General features: G+C 41.7%; 1 protein-coding gene across 11 annotated transcripts in view; it reads right to left on the reverse strand.

Moving 5' to 3' along the window:
* Nucleotides 1-2,957: 2,957 nt before the first annotated feature.
* Nucleotides 2,958-24,567, reverse strand: part of CENPC (centromere protein C) — a 69,301-nt gene continuing 47,691 nt past the window's right edge. For 9 of the 11 annotated variants that reach the window (XM_037896592.2, XM_043545306.1, XM_043545311.1 and 6 more), the window contains 3 exons: nucleotides 24,464-24,554; nucleotides 17,319-17,391; nucleotides 2,958-3,222 (listed from right to left, as the gene is read on the reverse strand). In XM_037896592.2, coding sequence (XP_037752520.1) covers nucleotides 3,180-3,222; nucleotides 17,319-17,391; nucleotides 24,464-24,554 — 207 coding nt within the window. In that variant the 3' untranslated portion in view covers nucleotides 2,958-3,179. Of the gene's footprint in view, nucleotides 3,223-17,318; nucleotides 17,392-17,901; nucleotides 17,992-23,496; nucleotides 23,602-24,463; nucleotides 24,555-24,567 lie in introns of all 11 variants that reach the window. The other 2 variants (XR_006290358.1, XR_006290359.1) reach the window with 2 other exon arrangements.

Raw genomic sequence — 24,567 nt, forward strand, 5'->3', positions numbered from 1 at the left:
TAATATTCTGTTAAGGCAGCTGATCCACATCTGAGATGGATGTCTGAAAAAAATGTGACAAGTACAGGAGATCAATATGCACGATACTGGATCACAAGATCAATTTTATTGGACTGCAGTCCTACTGTGAGATTTATGACTGGATCTAATCAGCATAGGAAATGCATGTTCAGATTTTTCAGCTCATAGTAGAGAGAAGAGACCTGCATATGAGATCTGATAGTCCATCCCCTTACAGTGCAGGACTGTTCCCTGGAGTATATTCCCCACTGTTTTGACCACGCCTTGATAATTAGACACTAGATAATGGACAAAATTTTCAAACATGCCTACATGACATTCCTTTTTCAGATATGATTTAGGCACTTTGGAACCTAAGGGGTTGTCTTTACTGCAGTGTCAGCTTGAGCTATAATTCAAATTTTGCCATTAACCTGACTCCCGTTCACACACACAAGTCTCTAGCTCAAGTTAAGTGGTGCTTTAAGCTTGAGCTAGCTAGCCCATCCAAGGGGATTCAGTGGGGATTGGATGGAGCACCAAGGCTGCTGAAGCTTGAGCTAGTAATGCAGTGTGGATGTTACTCACCAGCTGCTAATCCAATCACTGTGTAGCTCAACTGTTGTTTTGCAGCGTGGCTACTGACTCTGCTCTCCCTTGAGCTTGGCTAGATCCAGTGGAGTAACTTGAGTGTACTAACTGAACTGTTGTGGTGAATTGCAATGTGATTTAGGGAGGCAAGGTGGGTGAGGTCATATCTTTTATTGGTTTCCCAAACCTGAAAAAGATCTCTGCGTAAGCGTGAAAGTTTGTCTCTCTCACCAACAGAAGCTGAGCCAATAAAAGATATGACCTCACGCACCTTGTCTCTCTAATATCCTGGGACTATTAGGGCTACAACAACATTGCATACAATGGGACTTAGGCTAATTTTGGAACTGGGAATTGAACGCTTTGGAAAATGCTACCCTATGGGAGTAAGTTAACCCCTTAGTGAACAGACTGATTTATTGTGATTTGATTTAGTCAGATTTGAAAACACTATCACCTATCCTTATTTTACTTTCCATAATTTCTTATTTTTAAATTTTATTTTGATCAAAAAACATCGGAATTCTTGATTCTGTACGTTGGATAAGCAACCCAAAATTCAGCTAATTCATCAGAACACAGTACTTGTAATAGGTCTATTAAAATTACTCCAGCTCATGGGTGCTGTATATTTTCACACGAGGAAGTCACTTTCTTTCTCTTTCTCTTCCAGCTCTTTCTCCAATTTTTTATAATGTATATACTTTATTTTAAGCAAGGAGCCAATTCTCCACCTGTGAGAGAGATCCATCTCACAAAGCTAGGCTTTAAGAAATAAAGCACATCCTCAAGTAGGCATGATTCCTCACCACTGAAGTCAATGGGAGTTTTGGCAATTACTTCAGTGGGAGTGAGATCAGGTTCTAACAGCACTGGAACGGCCTTAGCCAGAATTATGCATTGAAAGATTCTAGCTGGCAGGATGCCAACAGAGATTTTCCTGTGCAGTGTGCATGGGGGTGATCTGGGTACTAAATTAGTTTAGAAAACCTTGCCGAAGGCCAGATTCCCACACGCTTCTCTAAATCTCTGTGTAGCAAAGGTCACCCTGTTCAGGATAACTTTCCTCTCTTTTCCCCCCATTCCAAAAGCTTTAAGGTTTCTCTCTCTCCCCCCACACTACGGTACAGCTACACTGCAATCCTGGGGTGCGACTGCAGCTCACACAGACATACCAACGCTAACTTTGATTAAGCTAGAGTGAGTACCAAAGCAGTGAAGCTGTGACAGTATGGGCTTCAGCACAGGCTGTACAAGTCCACCCAGAACCCTATGTAATTACTTGGGTAGCTAGCAGGCACTGAAGCTCCTGCTGCCATGGTACCTGAGCTCGCTCAATAAAAGCTAACCCAGGTATATCCACACGAGCTGCAATCACGTTCCTGACTGCAGCATACATAATCCTAGTTTGTCAGTGCTGGTCCAAACTCCCAGCTCTAATCCCTAGCCAACACTGCCTCAGAAAAGAGCACCATCTTCTTATAAACTAAGAACCGTAAAGATGTTTTGTTTCAAAAACACAGCAGTATTCACAGCTTACCTGAATCCAATTCAGATTTTAAACGGCTCTAGGGAGACCTACTTTTATGACCTACAGTAAAGATTTCTGAGAAGCTGAGCTTCTTGCTGTGGTATTAATAATATATCTATGCAGATTGATATTCCTGGGAGATAAAAGGAGAGGAAAAATATTAAAAACTGATGCTTCTGGCAAATGAAAAACTAATGGATCATATTTTCCTGAGGGGAGGGGAGGTGCTTTCATTTTATTTCACTCTGATAAGTGTCTGAGACCTGCCATAGTGGGTAATGCTCAGAGATCACTGTCTGCAGCTAACAGAGAACGTCTTGAAAACAAAGGATGCTGAAGGAGATGCAAGTGACCCGTCAGGTATTTCAAGATGAGAGTAGCAAATGCACAGGATTATGCAGCAGGCTCTAACTAAATCTGTAACCCAGCTCAACAATAAGAAGAATCCTATGAAGCTCACCTTTCGGTGTGGGACTCTGGGCTGCTTGTAAGACACATAAGACCACCTAGATTTCAATAGCAATTCAGCAAAACTAAAATCACAACATTTACAGGCAGGATATGCAAAAGTGCTCTGCACTGGCCTAACTCCATTCCCACTGAAGTCAACAATCAAACTCCCTTTGGCTTCATTGGGAGCAGCCAGAGCAGGGAGAAGCACTTTCGATGAAACCCCTGAAAAGTTTCACCGGTGTAGCTCATATTTTAATGAATGTTACAAGTGAGACACTGCCTGTTATCATACAAACATCTGGATTTTTCTGAAGAAACCCCATAAAGTGCCAGAAAATACATTCTTAAATGTGCTATAAAAGTGAAGAATTTAAGGCTCTGATTTACCTTATTTACTCTTTATTGATACAAAACCAGAAATGACTCGTGTGACCACAAATGGTTACATAAATTTACAACGTACAGCTGACAAAGAGATCTGTGTCAATGTCCACGAAACAATATATTCCCAGACCTGAAGAGAATTCCAGCTGAAAAGTAATTACGGACTTCTTTAGAATCCCCCAATATCCAACGTAAAATGATCTCCAATTTGCTGGACAGGCTATGAGGAAGAGGACTCATTTAATGAATGTTCTATAATTGGCCTGAAATACAAAAAGCATGGAAGTTAGTTTATTCAAACTAACAGATCAATCTTTCAGCAAAAATTTACTGCTCCCCCACTTGCCCATATCATAACCTAAAAAAAGCCAGTGGACAGCAAGGCAATTTTTATTCATAACAGCACGGAAACACTGTCCAGATACAACAGTGATTTTCACACAACCCGCCCCCCCTCCACACACACCCCATTTACACTAAAAACAGGCAGATTAGCCTCTACCAGATTAATGAAATCGGTTAAACCTATTCATTTGACATCTCCAAGATCTTATGGTTCCTTCAACTACTACGTCAGTTGTCATTACAAAATCACTCCTTGCTGTGACACTGCATTTTATCTATAAAAGTTATTCATTTGCTGCTTTATTTAGTTGATTATTGTGACTTTATGTATATTGTGTAGTCACAGCAAAAATTATTCGAAGAGCAGAAATTACTGTTAGAACTTTTAGTACACATTTCAATGCACAGTGCTCACTCTAGATGCACCATGTTATGTGGGGGAGTTTCAACGGGATGCTGAATTTTCAAACTGCTCTAAAATCCCCATATATAATCAGACTGAAAACTGCTACACTAGTTCTAGGCCTAGGGTAGAGTTTGTGGCGCAAGTTTGGAGGCATTTGATCAAAGCGTTCCTAAGATAAAATGACTTATTTAATGTTTTAACTTTCTTCTAGTGCTTTTTTTGCATAGAGATCAGGGGAGGGATTTAAAGGCATTACCCACAAAACATTTCACTGGACTTTCCCTGTTGAGATCTAGAGTCCAGGACCAAGAACCAGCACCAAAATATAACAACCTAAAATGTATTAGATTTTCTTTTTAGTTCTGTAAAGTTTCACTGGGTTGCTCTGGGATACAGATGAGCTCCGTTAATCACCACTGTTTCATATGCCTACCGGAGCGGGAGGCAACTTACATTTAGCTTGCTTTGCAAATGGAAGTTGCAGAATCACTTGTAAAGCTGCTGGGATTAGAACCCAGGACTCTGATATGAAAGACAGTTTAAAAAATTATGGCTGAATGTGCCAGAGCTGAAGTACCCTACAGCAATACTCAGAGGATGTGATTCTGTGTATTAAAGGATTCAGGATGTTCAAGAAATTAAATATGGCCCATGTCACTGTGGCTGAGACAATGGAGTGAGCAGGGGACAGGGGATTGTGTTCAGAGGTCTACTCCAGACTTCCTTTGTGATGTTAGGATTTTTGGTAAGGTGTAGGTAGAGGGGCTGTATCTTTGCATTTTCTTGTTTTCTAACTTTTGGAACAACATGTTTTGGAAAGGCATAACTTATTCAAATTCTGCATATGAATATTTATAATAGACAAATTGCATATTCACTTGATTCTATTACTTAGAAAAATACTCTACAAATATATTATATCCAGATGTGTTGGAATGACAGTCTTTGGAGTCTGTGCTTTAAGGGTTTTTTTTCAAAATGCCTACATATGATTTAGGAGCTGGCCTGTGCCCAAATCCCACAAATTTCTGCACAAGCTTAACCCTCTTCACCTGTGCAAAGGTAATGCCATCAATGGAACTACGTATGTATGTAATATTAAGAATATGTTTAAGTGTTTGCAGAATCAGGCCCCCTAGTTGTTTGTTGTAAAACAGAATATAATAAATCACAAATTAGACTAAGTAAATCCAAGAGATTTAAAATCAAGCTTGGCACTTTGTCGTACACTTATTTAGAATACAGAAAGGTAAGGACATTGAGGCAATAATTCTGATCCCCCCAAGTGGATAAATTACAAAACCAGAATTGGATTGTTTTGAGGAAAACTGAGGTGCAAACTGTACTATTGCTATCGTACAACTCTAATTGCATTTTTTTTTTTTTTCCATTTTCTGTCAGGTTCAGAAAGCAAAACAGGTTCTTCGTTTTGTATCTGGAGAGTGTGGTTAGTCTGGCCATTCAATGACCAAGTTATTTTACTGACGCAGAAGACTGAAGTAGAGTAAAATGACATCTAGCCTAGGCTGATTGGATGAGATTGATCCACCTGTACTTTCATTTGGTTTATTTAAAGTTTAACCAATACGAATCAGACTAGATCACAATGGTCCCTTCCTGGCCTTGGAATCTATGAGCTCTAAGGAGATCCTGAGCCAAAAATACAAAAACAAAACAGAAACAAAGTAGAAAAACATAAAAGTAAACATTCAACATGATCAAAACTTATTTAGCTCTTAAAATATACTGAGCCTTATTTATAAACTAAAATATTTGTTCAGCTATGAGACATGGGTATTAACTTATTCCCACAACTGCCAAGGCGCCTTAGCTATGAATTTTCATAAAAGCGTTCAACAAATTCTAGTTACTCAAAAAGCAAGTGTTTGCATTTACCAATATTAGTAAAATCAGCTACAATAATAATGAGGGTACATTTGCTGGGTGCAGCATGACCTCTGCAATGATCACGTAATTGTACTTTATGGGCCAATACTGGGAGCCTCAGACTTTCCTCTCAAGGACCTTCCTTCAGCACTTTTTCCCTGCCAGGCTATATAATTAGTCCTACCTCATAAGCTTAATTGTAAATTTGTTTTGATTAATTAGCCCCAGAGCTGACTTGGCATTTATTGAGACATAAGGGAGGGTTCTTGGTCTATTCAATGTACAGACTACTGCACCCTAGGGGAGTCCCCCCGTCAGTAATAAAATTTCACAAATTATGTTTGAAAAACTTTTCTATATTTAATTAACTTTAATTTCTTTAAATTGCCCATTTTGTGCTACAATCAAGGTGAGGTTAGCATAAAGGAAGGATACAATTTATCAAGTTCAGGTATCGTCTTCTGTTGCCTTTATGGAATAATCACCAGTTGAACACTGCCTTTTGGGTTGTTGATGAAAAAACTCATTGCTCCTACATGAATAATGTAAGAACTAGTAGAAACCCAGGACAAGGATCTAAGTTACCATGGTGGCTATGTTCTGTTGAAAATGGCAATGGAAATATTTCACTTGCACAGTCAAATTCTGTGTTCTGCTCTTCCATTTCAATAAACAAAGTTCCATTCAATGGCATATTTGACTTTGAAGGATCTAAAGAAACTGGTTTTCTGCAATCTTACCATAACAACTTTACCATATTACTTAACTCTTGACAATGTTTATATTTTACTTTAAAAAAACTATTTGTGACTTTGGCCCATTCAACTGCTTCTTTCCTATCCCATGATTTTAGGCATGTTGGTTTAGGTACGTTCATATACTGATGGTTGATAATCCCTAAACTCTCTTCATAAAACTGCAGTATTGAACAGGAGCTTTCATGTTTACTACCGTTAGAACAAGAAACCACCAATTAGTGAATTCCCAAACTTACTTCATTCATACACCACCTTCTTAAAAAGAACTGTTGTGAAGTCAACAGAACATTCAGCTGACATACAACCAATGCCATAAAAATACTTTTATAACTTGTCTCCTATTAGGCAGAAAGAACTGTCATGTTATCACCTCCATTTTAATTTTTTTTACAGTTAAAGTCTTCATTTCATTTGAAATTAAAGCCTAATGTTTCTAGGATGTGTTATATTTCTGTAAATATTTCAGAGTAACATGTTCAAAATGAAAAAAGGAAATGCGGCACAGCTATAGTAGGAGGCTGTATTAAGACTATCAGAAAATACTGTTTCAGAGTAGCAGCCGTGTTAGTCTGTATCCGCAAAAAGAAAAGGAGTACTTGTGGCACCATAGAGACTAACAAATGTATTTGAGCATAAGCTTTCACGAGCTACAGCTCACTTCATCGGATGCATTCAGTGGAAAATACAGTGGGGAGATTTTATATACACAGAGAACATGAAACAATGGGTGTTACCATACACACTGTAACGAGAGTGATCAGGTAAGGTGAGCTATTACCAGCAGGAGAGCGGGGGGGTGGGGGGAGGCGGGGGGAACCTTTTGTAGTGATAATTAAGGTGGGCCATTTCCAGCAGTTGACAAGAACGTCTGAGGAACAGCACGGGGAGGGGGGAAGGGGGGGGGAATAAACATGGGGAAATAGTTTTACTTTGTGTAATGACCCATCCACTCCCAGTCTTTATTCAAGCCTAAGTTAATTGTATCCAGTTTGCAAATTAATTCCAATTCAGCAGTCTCTCATTGGAGTCTGTTTCTGAAGTTTTTTTGTTGAAGAATTGTGACTTTTAGGTCTGTAAATCGAGTGACCAAAGAGATTGAAGTGTTCTCCGACTGGTTTTTGAATGTTATAATTCTTGACATCTGATTTGTGTCCATTTATTCTTTTACGTAGAGACTGTCCAGTTTGGCCAATGTACATGGCAGAGGGGCATTGCTGGCACATGATGGTATATATCACATTGGTAGATGTGCAGGTGAAGGAGCCTCTGATAGAGTGGCTGATGTGATTAGGCCCTATGATGGTGTCCCCTGAATAGATATGTGGACACAGTTGGCAACGGGCTTTGTTGCAAGGATAGGTTCCTGGGTTAGTGGTTCTGTTGTGTGGTGTGTGGTTCCTGGTGAGTATTTGCTTCAGGCTCGGGGGCTGTACACTTCAGGTGGGCCCTACGCTACCAGCACTCCCAGCTATCTTCAAGACACGACTGACTTCCTGAGGAAACTACAATCCATCGGTGATCTTCCTGAAAACACCATCCTAGCCACTATGGATGTAGAAGCCCTCTACACCAACATTCCACACAAAGATGGACTACAAGCCGTCAGGAACAGTATCCCCGGGGGGGAGGTCCAATATTGCCAGTGGTGGGAAGAGCATAGGTGGTGCCATCCAGGGGTTTACATACCACGGGGCACGATCCTGAGAGTAGGATGAGGTAATTTTTCTATGACTTCTATTGATTGGGGTCTGAGGATGGGAGATTTGATATGGTGAGCATTTCCCCTGCAGTCTAGCTTCCTCATCACTGGATGAAGGCTGTCCAGACCCTGACTGAGCATTTGGAGAGACGTAGGCATTAAGTATGGGTGACTGCAGGATGGGCGACACCAGCAGGTCCCTTGACTGTGTAAACTGCAGTGCTGGAGCCCCTCTGTGAGGTGAGGGCTGTGCAAGAGGAATCTGCTATGAAGAAAAGTTCCTCTGCACCAGTGTCCTAAGCGTTGTTTCACTGCTGGCCAGCCCAGCAGGTGCCGGTGCCAGGAGAGCAAGAACAGCCCGCGGGGGGTCAGGTGCCAAATGGTGCCATATGAGAGGCAGGCAACTGGAAGCCTGAAGCTTTGCGGTACCGCTGCAGCCGGGTTTCACGCAGTGCCAGAGGAGCCCAGCAAGTCAAAAGTGCTCAGCCAGGGAAGCGCCGGGAGGGAGGCTGTAGACCCGCCCAGGGAACTCTTTTCCCGCGAAGTTCCCTTTGCGGGTGAGAAAAGGTGCCGTTTTTTGGACTTTTTTTGTCCTTCTTTGAGGCGGGGGGGTTGTGGTGTGCAGCGGAGCCAGAGGCAGCACCCGGCTCTGAAGCTGACCCTACGGATTTCTGGAGGAGGAGCAATTTTAGTCTCAGCTCCGTGTCCTTCCGTGCCCTAGATTTAAGCTTGCTGCAGTGGGCACGTTTTGGGAGCGGATGTGGGAGTCCCCCAAACATTTTATGCATTTTGAATGGCCATCCGACAGGGGGAGGGCATCATTGCAGGTAGAGCAGCGCTTAAAGCCTGGGGAGCCAGGCATGTCGGAAGCGGCTGCCGCTGACAGGAATAAAGAAAAAGTATTTTTTTGAGAGAGAGAGAGAGAGAGAGAGAGAGAGAGAGAGAGAGGTGGAAACTAAGTACTACTGGTAACAAACTAACTAACTAGAAAGGTAATTGTAACAAAGGGAGAGAAAGTCTCTAATGAGTCTGCTGACCTCCGTCTCAGGCCGGGGACAGTAGAGAAGGAACTGAGGAGACCAGTCGCGCTCATGAACTATTAAGGTACGCTCAGAGCAGGGGGGCAGGCTCTCCGCGTGCGCAACCAGTATGAGTACTCCTGTAAAAATCTGTGAGCGAAGGCGCAGGGATGCACCAACACCTGGAGTGGAGCACCCACAGGGACATCTCTCAAAGAAGAACTGTATAGACCCAACATTGCACAAGGTCATGAGAGTAACCTGGAGTCTTAAAGGAGATGTCGATGTTTTTATTTAAAAGATACAAGTCTCATCTAGCCTTGCAAAAACCTACTGAGAAGAAAGTCTTCAACTTTATAGTAAAAAATTTGTTGTGGGGTATTTGGGCATATAAATGAGGCTCAAACAGAGAGCATTTCAGTTGGCTGCCCCCAGACCTAACAAATGACCACGAAACCGGAGGAAGCGTACACACAAAAGAGATTTTACTCAGTGTTCTTTCACAACCAACCAACCAAAAATGTCCTTGTCCACAGGCAAGTGTCTGGTTCAACGGATCAGGAACGAACAAGGATCAATCTCTGTTGCCACACTAGTCTGTAAACTGGGCCATCCTTCACTTCAGGGAGGTACTGGTAAGTTGTTCCTCTTTCTCAGGTGAACAAACTACAAAATCAACAGAATACACCCAGACCCTTACTTAAACAAGACACTTTGTTCCAGAGGCTTATATGATGCACTTGAATCAGTTTTGTACCACCTGGGACTAAGGGTATGTCTTTACAGTGGCACAGAGACTCAGAGCCCAGGTCAAGTGACTTGGGTTCACAGGAATTGAACTGCAGAGCTAAAAATAGCTGGAGCCTGGACTCTGAGCCTGAGCTCCAGTCCAAGTGGGAAAGTCTACACTGCTACTTTGAGCCCCGCAGCCCGAACCTTGCAAGTCCAAGTCAGCTGATGTGGACTCAGACTCAGCACAAAGCAAATAAATCAATCATGTTAGAAACTACACTGGGGCATAACATGTTTTTGGCTTTAGCTCTTGATTAGTTTTCATAAAATGTGTTAAACTGACCGCCTTGAAGCCTTAAATTTTTGTCAGCAGACCAGGCACATCTCTGGAGGCATCAATGGAATAACACACTGTAATGCCATTGTGTCTTTTTCATGCCCATGATATGGATGTACCATGTCCCGCAATAACAGAGAAGTTCAGTCTTCAGGTACCTTCGATCCTTGATCTCTCTGCTAAGCCTACCAAAAGTATGGTAACTATAATATGGATGTGCCCAAGAAAAAGTAAACTGACGTCACCATTTCATCTCATACCTCAAAAAGTACAGCTAACAGAAAACACCAATCTTGTTCAATACTAACCTGGCTCATATCTGAACAAGTAACTTACTAGATAAAATGCTCTGTATTCTATTACCTAACTAGAGTCATCCAACCTCACTTTTATATAGCATTATACAATAGACATCATTATGGTCTATCAAGTAAATAAAATGACAGGTTGTCCTATTTCCTTGGATAAAGTTATTGTACCATGTAAATGATGTGCATTATACAAACCCCCTAAAATAGCCGAATACAGATGCTGAACTAAAAAATAACTGTGCTTAGAGGTCCACCTACTGGAGTATATCGGAAACATTTCATAGAATCATAGAATAACAGAGTTGGAAGGGACCTGTGGAGGCCATCTAGTCCAACCCCCTGCCCAGAGCAGGACCAATCCCCAACTAAATCATCCCAGCCAGGGCTTTGTCAAGCCTGACCTTAAAAACTTCTAAGGAAGGGGATTCCACCACCTCCCTAGGTAACGCATTCCAGTGTTTCACCACCCTCCTAGTGAAAAAGTTTTTCCTAATATCCAACCTAAACTTCCCCCGCTGCAACTTGAGACCATTACTCCTTGTCCTGTCATCTGCTATCACTAAGAATAGTCTAGATCCATCCTCTTTGGATCCACCTTTCAGGTAGTTAAAAGCAGCTATCAAATCCCCCCTCATTCTTCTCTTCCATAGAATGAACAATCCCAGTTCCCTCAGCCTCTCCTCATAACTCATGTGTTCCAGTCCCCTAATCATTTTTGTTGCCCTTCGCTGGACTCTCTCCAATTTCTCCACATCCTTCTTGTAGTGTGGGGCCCAAAACTGGACACAGTACTCCAGATGAGGCCTCACCAATGTCGAATAGAGGGGAACGATCACGTCCCTCGATCTGCTGGTAATGTCCCTACTTATACACCCCAAAATGCCATTGGCCTTCTTGGCAACAACGGCACACTGTTGACTCATATCCAGCTTCTCGTCCACTGTAACCCCTACATCCTTATCTGCAGAACTGCTGCCAAGCCATTCGGTCCCTAGTCTGTAGCGGTGCATTGGATTCTTCCGTCCTAAGTGCAAGACTCTGCACTTGTCCTTGTTGAACCTCATCAGATTTCTTTTGGCCCAATCCTCTAATTTGTCTAGGGCCCTCTGTATCCTATCCCTACCCTCCAGCGTATCTACCACTCCCAGTTTAGTGTCATCCGCAAACTTGCTGAGGGTGCAATCCACACCATCCTCCAGATCATTAATGAAGATATTGAACAAAACCGGCCCCAGGACCGACCCTTGGGGCACTCCGCTAGATACCAGCTGCCAACTAGACATGGAGCCATTGATCACTACCCATTGAGCCCAACAATCTAGCCAACTTTCTACCCACCTTGTAGTGCATCCATCCAGCCCATACTACTTTAACTTGCTGGCAAGAATACTGTGGGAGACCGTGTCAAAAGCTTTGCTAAAGTCGAGGAATAACACGTCCACTGCTTTCCCTTCATCCACAGAACCAGTTATCTCATCATAGAAGGCAATTAGATTAGTCAGGAATGACTTTCCCTTGGTGAATCCATGCTGACTGTTCCTGATCACTTTCCTCTCCTCTAAGTGCTTCAGAATTGATTCCTTGAGGACATGCTCCATGATTTTTCTGGGGACTGAGGTGAGGCTGACTGGCCTGTAGTTCCCTGGATCATCCTCCTTCCCTTTTTTAAACATGGGCACTACATTAGCCTTTTTCCAATCTTCCGGGACTTCCCCCAATTGCCATGAGTTTTCAAAGATAACGGCCAATGGCTCTGCAATCACATCCGCCAATTCCTTTAGCACTCTCGGATGCAACGCATCCAGCCCCATGGACTTGTGCATGACCAGTTTTTCTAAATAGTCCCGAACCACTTCTTCCTTTACAGAGGGCTGGCCACCTCCTCCCCATGTTGTGCTGCCCAGTGCAGCAGTCTGGGAGCTGACCTTGTTCGTGAAGACAGAGGCAAAAAAAAGCATTGAGTACGTTAGCTTTTTCCACATCCTCTGTCACTAGGTTGCCTCCCTCATTTAGTAAGGGGTCCACACTTTCCTTTGCTTTCTTCTTATTGCCAACATACCTGAAGAAACCCTTCTTGTTACTCAACATCCCTCGCTAGCTGCAACTCCAGGTGTGATTTAGCCTTCCTGATTCCATTCCTACATGCCCGAGCAATATTTATATACTCATCCCTGGTCATTTGTCCAATCTTCCACTTCTTATAAGCTTCTTTTTTGTGTTTAAGATTAGCAAGGATTTCACTGTTAAGCCAAGCTGTTCGCCTGCCATATTTACTATTCTTTCTACACATCTGGATGGTTTGTCCCTGTAACCTCAATAAAGATTTTTTAAAATACAGCCAGCTCTCCTGGACTCCTTTCCCCCTCATGTTATTCTCCCAGGGGATCTTGCCCATCAGTTCCCTGAGGTTGTCAAAGTCTGCTTTTCTGAAGTCCAGGGTCCGTATTCTGCTGCTTTCCTTTCTTCCTTGTGTCAGGATCCTGAACTCGACCATCTCATGGTCACTGCCTCCCAGGTTCCCATCCACTTTTGCTTCCCCTACTAATTCTTCCCAGTTTTTGAGCAGCAGGTCAAGAAGAGCTCCACCCCTAGTTGGTTCCTCCAGCACTTGCACCAGGAAATTGTCCCCTACAGTTTCCAAAAACTTCCTGGATTGTCTGTGCACCGCTGTATTGCTCTCCCAGCAGATATCAGGATGACTGAAGTCACCCAGGAGAACCAGGGCGTGCGATCTAGTAGCTTCTGCGACTTGCTGGAAGAAAGCCTCGTCCACCTCATCCCCCTGGTCTGGTGGTCTATAGCAGACTCCCACCACGACATCACCCTGGTTGCTCAGGCTTCTAAACTTAATCCAGAGACACTCAGTTTTTTCTGCAGTTTCATACTTGAGCTCTGAGCAGTCATACTGCTCCCTTACATACAGTGCAACTATTTCTAGTAATAGACTAGACAAGATTTATAAATGTAGGACTACATTTTTCAAAAAGTGTTTGATTTTCACAACTACCAGTATGTTTTCCAATTCTGCTTTTCCTTCTCCCCTAAAGAGAAAATTTTCCATAAACTATATGTCCTTAAAGCCAGTTTTATGTGCATTGCAATTCCTGTTTTAGGAACTCAGACTCCCTTTTCATGGCATACTGTGGGACCAAGGAAACGTCTACCCCTCCACTATCACTAGTTGGTTTAATAATGTATTCCATTATTTATCTCAAAATGAAGTCTGTCCAAGGAAGATTAAACTAAGTCTGTGGGCAGAACAAGAAGGTACAGATGTCCACTGAAGAGTCAAGGCACCTAATTTGGAGATATCTGCACACCTCCAAACTCTACACACTAGACATAGCAGCTTTGGCTGGGGCTGCATTTTAATACAATAGCTAGCACCAGGATCATAAGCGAGCACTGCTACTTAAATAAATAAAAACCAGACCTTCTGAGACCTCACTTAGCTCAGACTTTGTTCTTTACCAGCTTAAATGCCTTTGTTGCTTGTGTTAACTCAAACACATTGGTCTTTCTTGTTAAGGAAGCTACTGGAAGGCAGCTACCAACTTCTCCACTCCAAACCCCCTCTTTCAAAGGAATGATATTCTTGGAATGTCCAAGCACTTTTGCAGATGGCTTTGAAGTTAGTTAGCAGCTGACAAACCAAATACAAGGTACTGCGAAGCCAATTCATCTTCACTATTTTGATGTGTGCCAGAAGTTTAGCATAACAATCACTACCAAGACTTTCAACAAAGTGATTCACAGGTAGTGGGTCCTCAAACAGCTTTCAACTCCTATTCAGCTTTTTCTACTTCCTCCTTTTCCTGTGCAATGGCAGAGGTAATTCAGAAAAGGGAGAATATTTGAATAGTTGTGGTTTATCCTTATCTTAGGCCGTAATGAAACTTGACTAGCCTGGGAGGCTAACGTTATCCACACCATCTGCTGTCTAGACACTTGGCTTCAGGAGTACACTGTACGTTCATGATTTTCCCAGAGGTCCTCATTACTATCGAGGAAGTCATGGAGCATAGTAGAGGTAAACGTTAAGAATTCTAATGTGGTTGGCAGTTGCCATGCTATCAAGGTAAAAGATGCAAGGTAAAATAAAATACCCACATATTCAGAACAAACCATACATTCATTCTGTAGTCTTCATATATAGCTGGTCTAGAGGTCTATATGAGACCACTGCCCCCTTTGAGGCAGTGTAAGGGGCCAGATGATCTGTCAAAGGCCCTGGTGTTTAATCAGGCCTCCTGGCTTTTCCATGAGGTGCTGTTTGAGATACATTTCTCCAGGAATTTGCATGCTCTTGAATGACCAGCAGATACTGCACGTTTCTGTTGTGTCACTCATCCAGACACAGCAAGCGCTGTGCGATCAGTGCGTGTGGGGGGATCTTCAACCTGGTGAGGTCATATCACTAGATTTCAAACTAACTACTTAAAATGAATACAAACTAAGTAGTGGGTACTAAACTACTACTAACCATCTTAAAAACAACAGAGAAAACTCACTGTAATGCAGTAACTATAAAGTAAACTGCACAGGGATCTCCGACTCAGGCTGCAAGTAGTAAGAAGGAACTGGGGGCACAGGGGCAGTGCGACCCTTTTACGTAGACTCAGGAGGGGGCCTGAGGTGGCACAGGGCACATGCACCACCCCGACAGGTACTATTACACAAAGTTCTCCAACTATGAAACACTGAGCATGTGCACACGTGAGTCCAACATACACCTGCAAACACTCGAAGAACAACTATTGGCATTAACACTAGCACTGCCGGTAATATTTTAACAATGCACTAACAAACATTTTGTGAAGATAATTAAATTGCTTATTGATAGTGAAGCAGTCTTAACGCTAAATGGATCAAATTCATACAGAAGTACTCTAAATATGTGCCTAGACAATTAAAATGTCTTATTTAAACCATGGCAATCTGATAAGTATACAAAGCAGGAGTGTGCCTAGTAATTCAGTGACTCCCTTTGATCCCATTTACATCTCTCTGTTTTGTCAAAAAACAACTGTCCCTAATGTTGATACACACATTTGAGATCTTCGATCTCAGCATTTTCCTGGTCTAGAATGTTAACCCCAGGCCAATAAAATTAAATAAAATTCTTGGCTTGAAAATCAACAAGTTTGCGGAAGCCTCCTGGGATCACTGGCCATGGAAACCTGAGGAGAATAGTACTCTCTCTCTGACCATTTCAACTTTCAGTGTTAGGTGGGATTGCAGAGAAGGGATTCTAACAGGTCCTCAAGCATTATAATAAACCTTCTGGATGTTCGACTTAAACATTCATATTTTCATCTGTAAAAAATTAAATATAAAAGCTGTATTTTATTTTCATTTATGACCATCAATTCTGTTAAAACTTGACAAATGAAACTATATTTGTTAGGCATTAAACAATAAATTGATAAGGACAAGAAGACTCAGCATGCAGCGTGATCAGACTTCTAAATGATTAAAAAGAAAATCTGTATTCCAATGTATACAAAAGACAACTTGGAAATAGTCCAGCATTCAGTCAGATTGTTATTGAATGGGGGGAATGGGTTACCAATGAGATGAAGGTTCATTAATTTCAATGAGAGGTAATTTGTCAAGCAACATAGGACGTGCCAAGAGAGATTACTTAGATCTCATCTTTCTTTTTCAAAAAAAGGAAGAAAGATGAAAGCACTGAACTGCCAGGAGAAAATACAGTTGTTACAAAGAGACATTCAGAGATAGCAGAGAGAAAAGTTGTCAGCTCTGGTTAACGTCTTGTCCCCTGAGATACATTACAGTGCAGTGACATCAAACTGGACAGACAACTGTAATTGCTATTATGAATGACACAAGGATAAAAAGAGGCCTGAGATATGTGCTGTGACAAGCAAAATAGAAAATCTACCATAAAAAAAAAATACTGTCCAAAACTTACCCAAATACCAACTTTCCATTGGTCTAGTTTCGGAAAGTGAGGCATTTTGCATTTGAAAAGGGCATGTGAAAAATCTCACAATTGTCTGCAACCTCTAACAATATCCACCATAGATGACTTGAGGAGAGGGCACAGGACAAGCTGGTATAAATTTTCAACCATACACTATAGTTCAAAATTTAACAATTCATTTATTAAGATATGATTTTTAAAAAATTAATACCTCTACCTCTCTATTACAGAATCAAGTCTTTATACTGTATACACACAGGAGATCAGAGTTAATTGGTACAAGGGACTCTTTAAGTGTCTTAATTTTCTGGCTTTAGGATTTGAAGCTCAGTCTCAGTGCATGTACTTACTTAGACTATGGAAGCCATAGACCATTTCTCAATCTGTATAATTTCAGGACCACTCTGTTTTATTTTTGAGTTCTAAATTTGGGCATGACTTAAGAGTCAAACTTAAGGTACCTACTCTAAAAACTGCATACAGTTCAAGCTCTTCAAATGTCTGTATTTGTAAAGATCAGTGTGTATTTAGAGTAATATATTTTTAACAAAACCATTTTGGGATGACATTTTACTCAGCTCGAAAGTTATAGGTTTCATAATACTTACTGCTAATTAGAAATAAAAGTTTTAAAAAACGTTTTTATGAGCTGCTCAATCATATCACCTTCCTTTTGACAAAAAAAAGATTCTTAATTCCATAGGAGCTCAGGTGTCCTATTTTTGGTAGTGGAAAAATTACTTTGTATACGCACAGCTATAACATTTAAAAATGCAAATTTTTAAGAAATAGAACGTTCAGGTGGACATAAAAGGCCCTTTTATATTCAAGAGTAATTGGATAATAGAAAACCACACTGCACACAAACTTGAAATATATTTTAGTTAAAACCTTTATGTACAAAGTTATTTTCCCCACCTTTCTCCTTTCAGCTGTGTGAAGAGAAGAATACTTTCCTCATTCAGGAGATTGCGTATGTTGTATCCATTTCCTAAGAGTAAAAGAATAAAAAGTCATCAGAATGTTTTATTGCATTATGACCACATTGCTGTAGCATTACTTAACTTTGAACACTTTTCCTATAGGCATTTTGAACTCTTTGGCAGTTAGGATAGGTCGGCAACTTAAACAGGATTTCATCCATAATTCCGAAGGAAGATAATGGGCAAGCCACCAAAGTCTGAATTTAATTTAAAATGTATTAATAGTCGGGAGGAAAAAAATTGCATCTAGAATTGCTTATTTTGATATAGAGTTAGACTAATTTTAAGAGGATGTGTATTGAGGAGTGTCTGGAAGGGAATGTGTAAGATTGGGCCATCAACAGTTATGAGAACTTTAATAAAAGCCGTGATTTTCACACCAAGAAAAAAAAACAAGGCTATCCCATCAAAGTTCAGACTTGTAATCAGAGTTCTCAAGAGTAATGTCTGCAAATCGTCACTAGCTATTTGTATGCTTACAGCACCACAAACTTAGAGCTATTTAAAAGGGTACATACTTCCTGTAGAGTAAGGCTTTTGATATGAAGTCTACAGCCCCTACCACCTTCAATGCCTCTCCACTTATTCAGAATACCAAGAGATGGACCCTAAGGAAGTGGAGAAGGATGGAAGTTAAGCATAGATCTGTAGAGGCAATACACAGAGATCTTACCAGTCACAGGTAATTAGGCAATTTTTTCCCTTCAGAAATTGCCACTGCAGATCAACCTCCTGAAGGAGGGCTGAGCACTAATTGAACAGTGACAGCCAGAATAGGATGCCAGGTTGAGAAATTATTGCAGGGGTGGCCAACCTGAGCCTGAGAAGGAGCCAGAATTTACCAATGTACATTGCCAAAGAGCCACAGTAATATGTCAGCAGCCCCCCATCAGTCCCACCACCCCCACTTCCAGAGCCTCCTGCCCACCAGTGGCCCTGCCGATCACTGCCTCCCCTTCCCTCCCTCCCCACCAGCTGTTTTGTGGCATGCAAGAGGCGGTGGGTGGGGAGGGGGGGGGCGAAGGGAGGAAGTGGGAGAAGCAAGGGCATGGCAGGCTCAGGGGAGGGGGGCAGGGCCTGTGGCAGAGCCAGGGGTTGAGCTGTGAGCACCCCTCGGCACCCTGAAAAGTTGGCACCTGTAGCTCCAGCCCCAGAGTCGGTGCCTATACCACACATTAACTTCTGAAGAGCCGCATGTGGCTCCAGAGCCACAGGTTGGCCACCCCTGAATTATTGCTACAAGGAGTTATAAACAGAGATCCAGTGGCAACTTTGCACTTCTCTAATAGATATTTGTGGCACTCTGTACCTCAAAGCAGCACCCTGAACCCCCATATTCATCCGTCATATAATTATATTTCATTCAAAGTATGTCATGTAAGACATCATATGAAGGTCACGATCTGCTGAAACTCACTGTTCTATCAAAATATGTATATCATTAATGTGTATGAAGTTAAGCGATTTTGAGTTCAGTAGTGGAGTTGTAAAGGATTGACAATTCTGTAAGAGAAGCACCACACAATGGGGACTGCTCAACCCGGTGACTCAGCAAGTCCCATCAGGTATGCCTGGGCTAGATTCTGTCCATAGACAAGAATTAAGAGTATAAGGGACAGGGGCATTGTGCTTTTAACTTTCTCCTCCTTCACCTACACTGAAAGCAAGAACCACCCTGGGAAGACAAAGACTTGAACTGAGGAGACTGGTCCCAGGCATAAAGCGGAAGCCTGTGCATTAAGAACTGTATCCTACCTGCAACATCCAGTGGGGTGAGAAAAACTGCTTGATCTAAATACTGCCTAGTCTAATAAGGTTTAAGATTTAGACTGTGCACTTACCCTTTATTTTCTTTGGTAACTATATCTGACCTTTTGTGCCTACCACTTATAATCACTTAAAATCTATCTTTCTGTAGTTAATAAATCTGTTTTATATGTTACCTAAAACAGTGTGTTTTGCTTGAAGTGGCTGGGAAATCTCAGTTCAGTTTACAAAGGCTAATGTGTCCACTCTCCACATCGAGGGAGGGGTGGATTCAGTAAAAAAACTTACACTAGTCAGGCTTCTGATAGGGCAAGACGGTATATTCCTTGGATGCAAGACTGGGGGTTGGGAGATTTGCTGGTGCTTATCTCTGTGTGATTTGTGAGTGGTTCAGGGAGCATACATGCAATCTAGCTGGGCGTAGGGCATCACATGCTGTTGTACTGAGAGATAACAGCACCTGGAGGGGTTTGCTGCTGGTCACTAGCAAAGCATTGTGAGAGACCACGCAGGCTGGAGAATTAAGGGGACCCAGCGATAGCCCAGTTCCAGGTTGTACCCAGGGATCCCATCACAATATTACATGAAGTTCCATCAAAGCTGCCTTCAGCCTAGTGAAATTGACTGTCTACTTCAGAATCATCACTAATTAAAGTCATAACAAGCTTGAATACTGTCTGATCCATTTACAGCAAACTAATATGGAACAGATTCCATTTTAAATTTATCTTGGAAGGGAAAAAACTGGGTAATTAACAAAAAGTTTGTCCCTCTTAACATCCAACTTGTGTAACCTCGCCTTGACAGGTAAATTATGTAGTTTCAGAAACCAAATCAGAGGTGTCAAACGGATTCAAGTGGAATTTTATGACAATTTTAAACAGCACATTAGTGTGCAGATGCAAGACCAACTTAATGCAATAAATAATCAGCCAAAGCTGGTAACTTGCTGTCTTCCTTGCAGATGTTATAGCTAGGAACAGTATTCAGGTGCAGATAAATGGAATATTTCAAGGGCTCAGGGTGTAACTATCACTCTACTCCTGGGAGACTGCAGACAGGCATTTGCCAGGATGCATCACTGCAGTAGGGCTGTGGCTGAATGTAAAAAGAGATTAGATTGTAAATAATGTGTGTTGTGTGATGCTCAAACGTCCAATGGATCAGCGCAACTGCAGCCTGAAAGGTATCAGGGAAAAGATGCCGCTAAGGGAGTGGCTAAGTAGGCTTTACCCTTTATGCCTGTAATGAGGGGGAGCAGTGCCTGCTGCTTTTCTTTTCTAAAGAAGGCTTTGAAAGTAAACTCTGGGTACCTGAAGAGCCCCAGTCACTAGATCCAGATTTGCTCAGTTGCTGGCTAACACTCACAACCGTAGTAATCGTTGGTTCTAGCTCCATCTAGTGATCTTACAACCAGATGGGGATTCTGAGACCAGAGTAAAAAACTCAGCCACCCCAAAAATACCCAAAACTCTTACCAGATGTCAGTGCATTGTAACAGAGGCTATCTTCAGGTGGGTCCAATCAGTTTCAAGTGCCTCAAATCTGACAGTAACTACAGTAATTCCCCTCGCTCTACCTGTAATTTTGGCTCTGGCGTGGTTGTGGATCTCACTGCTATTTTTGGCACCTTAGAGACTAACCAACTTATTTGAGCATAAGCTTTCGTGAGCTACAGCTCACTTCATCGGATGAAGTGAGCTGTAGCTCACGAAAGCTCATGCTCAAATAAATTGGTTAGTCTCTAAGGTGCCACAAGTACTCCTTTTCTTTTTGCGAATACAGACTAACATGGCTGCTACTCTGAAAACTGCTATTTTTGGCTCCAGAATCTGTTCTTGAGAAGCAGCCTCCATTGCTGAACTTTCTACAGTAAGTGGTAGGTCTTCCCTAGCTCCGGATAGCCCGTGTGGACCTCTTACCCTTCAATTTTGGGTCTGAGGCCCTGCTTTCAGAAAGATGTCAAGGATCTAAGGGAACTGAATGCTCAAGGGAGATCAAATAGATGTTCATACAATGCCCAAAGTCTTTCACCAAGACTTATTCCTTTCAGTGAAAGAGGTTCTTCATGTGGGCTTCTGGCAACAACTTGATCCCTTTTTCTGCCTCCAATCCTAATATTCTGAACTACTTATTTCCACCACAGATTGGAATTAATTCATTACTATTGAGATGAACTTTGCATCCATGTCACCCTCCTAAGTCAGGGACTTAAATTTTTGGCCCTTTATTGTGAAGAGGTTTAAGAAGAACCTGTTTTATGTTAATACAGTTTGTAAACCTGCTTTACCACAAGATTTCACTTTTGGGCTAATGAGAAAGATAGCAACTAGAGAAACGACAACCTCCTGAACCTGTATTAAATTGGAACCAAATCCAGAACAGAGATGAACTGATCAAAAGATTTCCCAAAAGCTGTGTATAATGGAATTGATCACACAATAGTAAAATAATAAATCTCTTCCCCCAAAAGGGACTGGGGAAAAAATCCAACTTTTTATACAGGAACATGATTGCCTGGAAAAAGTTCAGACTGTTCCTGTATCTGATTAACTGAACAGGTCATAACTAATGAAACAATTATCCCTCCCTCAAATTATTACAGCAAGGAATAATTACAAAGAGGAAAATAATAGAAAAGACCATTTTTAACATGCAGCTAATTGGGTTTCCTTCAGTCCCATAATACGCCAACTCAGACCATATTATAACTAAGGCTGTGTATCTGTCACAGAGGTCACAGAAGTCACAGATTCCGTGACTTTCCACAACACGTTTGACTTCCACAGCTGCAGTGGCCGGTGTGGCTGGCCCCAGGGACTGCCCGAGTAGCGGCCGGTGTGGCTGGCCCCAGGGACTGCTGGAGCAGCAGTGGCCCCAGGAGCCTCAAAACAGTGGGCGGACATAGGCAGTCAACCGCCGCAACCTGAGCAGGGGCCAGCCGTCGGCCACCAGGGACCCCGCAGAGCAGCGGTGCCCTAGGAGTAGCTAAGGTTTAGTCATGGGTATTTATAGTAAAAGTCAGACAGGTCAGGGGCAGTGAATTTTTGTTTACTGCCCGTGACCTCTCCATGACTTTTACTAAAAATATCTGTGACTAAATCTTAGCCTTAATTATAATCTCCTACCAGCAGATGAAAACAGGAAACAACTTTTGTGATGTCAGACCCCAAATAAAGGAAGATTTACCAGCTTAACATGTTCCTTTAAAAAACTTCCTTTAGAAAACTTCCTGAGCAGTAAAAATAGTAAAAGCAATTGTGACAATATAAAGAAAACTATTTTCACCCCCAAAATTGTGAGGCATTGTAAAAAAAGTCCCAAAAGGTATGATTAGAAACTAACAAAGGATGTTCTAATCCCCTCCAACATTACAGCAAACCAATAGGAATATCCTAGTGGAATATTGTGAAATTTGTGAGAAAAGTCAGTCAGTAAAAACTGCTTTTTTCCAGTGCCTCTAACATCCAACACTTCAAATGCTTTCTTCAGCTTCGGCTACCGTCATTCCTTATAGCTCAGTCACACCTATTTTCTTGTATCAAGTTTATTCACAAAGTTTCTTTACTTTTGAAGTGAGAGATCTTTTTTACTCTCTCATTATGATGTTTTTTTTCCTCAGTTTTTTAAATTACAGAGAACTCTCACAAAACTCACCATTACCTGAGTACAACTGATTTTCAGTTCAACTCCTCTGTCAATGTTTTGTCTTTCCTACCAGATTTCAGGATCCAAGAGCAACCAAATCCTTTTCTATCTCTACAGGCACAGAAGATTGGATTCTCTGGCAATTTTAGTACTCTTGATCCAGTCATCTGCTGAAAGTGGCCACATCCAAATGCTAGAACTAAAAGTCTTCTGCAGATGAACAGAGCTCCAAGGCATTTAGTATGTTTAACTCAATGTCCCTGTCCACACGTCAGGACTTTTCAAACCTATCATTCCCAAAGGGGGCAAACTCTTGATGGGAATAATGGTGGAAGCTCTAAATTTAGACAAGGCTCATATTTAAACATGGTGGTAAAAATAATTGTGCCTGTCTGAACCATGGAAAGAATAGTCAAAGGGGAATTGGCTTTGGTAGTTTTACCATATGTTTCACACAGAACACGTAAGTCCTTGAAAGTCAGATGTCTGTAGTTATTAGGTGGATAGACAGCTGCATGAGAAATTATCATCCATGGTACCTGTAGCCAATAGAGGGCCAGTAGTAAGATTATATAGTGAAATTCACCAGTGGCTTTAGATGCTTGCATTTATTAAACCTGCATCTAATAGTATTTGTAGCGACAGGGTGTTCTGGCAGGTGCAATCTAGACTAAATCCTGCAGGGTTTCAGTACATACCTTTAAAGATGCATTATCCAGAGCAATAGAGAGGACAGGAGCCATCCTAACCATGTCATCTCCAGCCCCTGAAAAGTCTCTGACCCTTTGCTTGGGACTACTAACCTAAAGACAGAAAATTCTGCTAAAACACGGAGCTGCAAACTAATTACACTGAAAGCCAGATAACTTACACCTTGCCTACAGTGGAGCTGCACCACTTTCATTATACCCGTACAAGCCACCTAGCTGGGATGCAGTTATGTCAGCATAAATGTGTTTTATACTGGTATAACCATTCCTGTACAGGAAGGGGAATAATTATACAGGTTTAAATCACCTTTATGCTGGTATAACTGCATCCACAATAAGGCTTCACTGGTATAGCTTTCAGTAAAATATATATCATGTCCCTAACCAACCATAAAGTTACACTAGTAAAACACAACTGAAGACCAATCCCAAAATAAGCAAGCTGGTTTAGCGGACTAGAAAAGATCAAAGAACTGAACAGTGTTTGGCAGTCTAGTAACTTTCACAGGCTGGAGATGACACCATTTCCTTTTTCCTGCCTTCTGCTGGTAGCAAGATATAATAGCCGTTATTTGGGCTAAAATAGTAGGGATTTTCCAAAACCTTTTATGAAAGTGTTAACACTTCAGGTAGTACTGCTACACTTTGTACTAGCCCTTATTGAGTGATTGAAGACAAGGGCATAGCTTTTGGCTTCATAGTGCACTTGAAGCATGAAGATAACCAACATAAACATACAGTGTTTTGTGTTACTGCTTACACAGGATGGACCATTAACTTCTCTCTGCCTTTGGGACTTATTCATCTCTTAATGAGGTTCTTATCCCCAAATTCAGCAAATGTTATCCAATTATTCCCTATCTTTCTCCTAGCACCCCCTCAGCTTAGTTTCCACCACTTATACTTTCCCTTCAGCTGGTCCCTTTGCAACAAGTTGTTTTTAAAATGTACTTACCTTCTGGAACATAGAAAAAATCTCCTGTAGTCAGATAATAGGACGTCTTATGAAGGGTAACAATAATCTTGCCACGGATAACATGGAAAGCCTTCAGAAATTAA

This window comes from Chelonia mydas, chromosome 4, assembly GCF_015237465.2.
Source record: "Chelonia mydas isolate rCheMyd1 chromosome 4, rCheMyd1.pri.v2, whole genome shotgun sequence".
Lineage (NCBI taxonomy): Eukaryota > Metazoa > Chordata > Testudines > Cheloniidae > Chelonia > Chelonia mydas.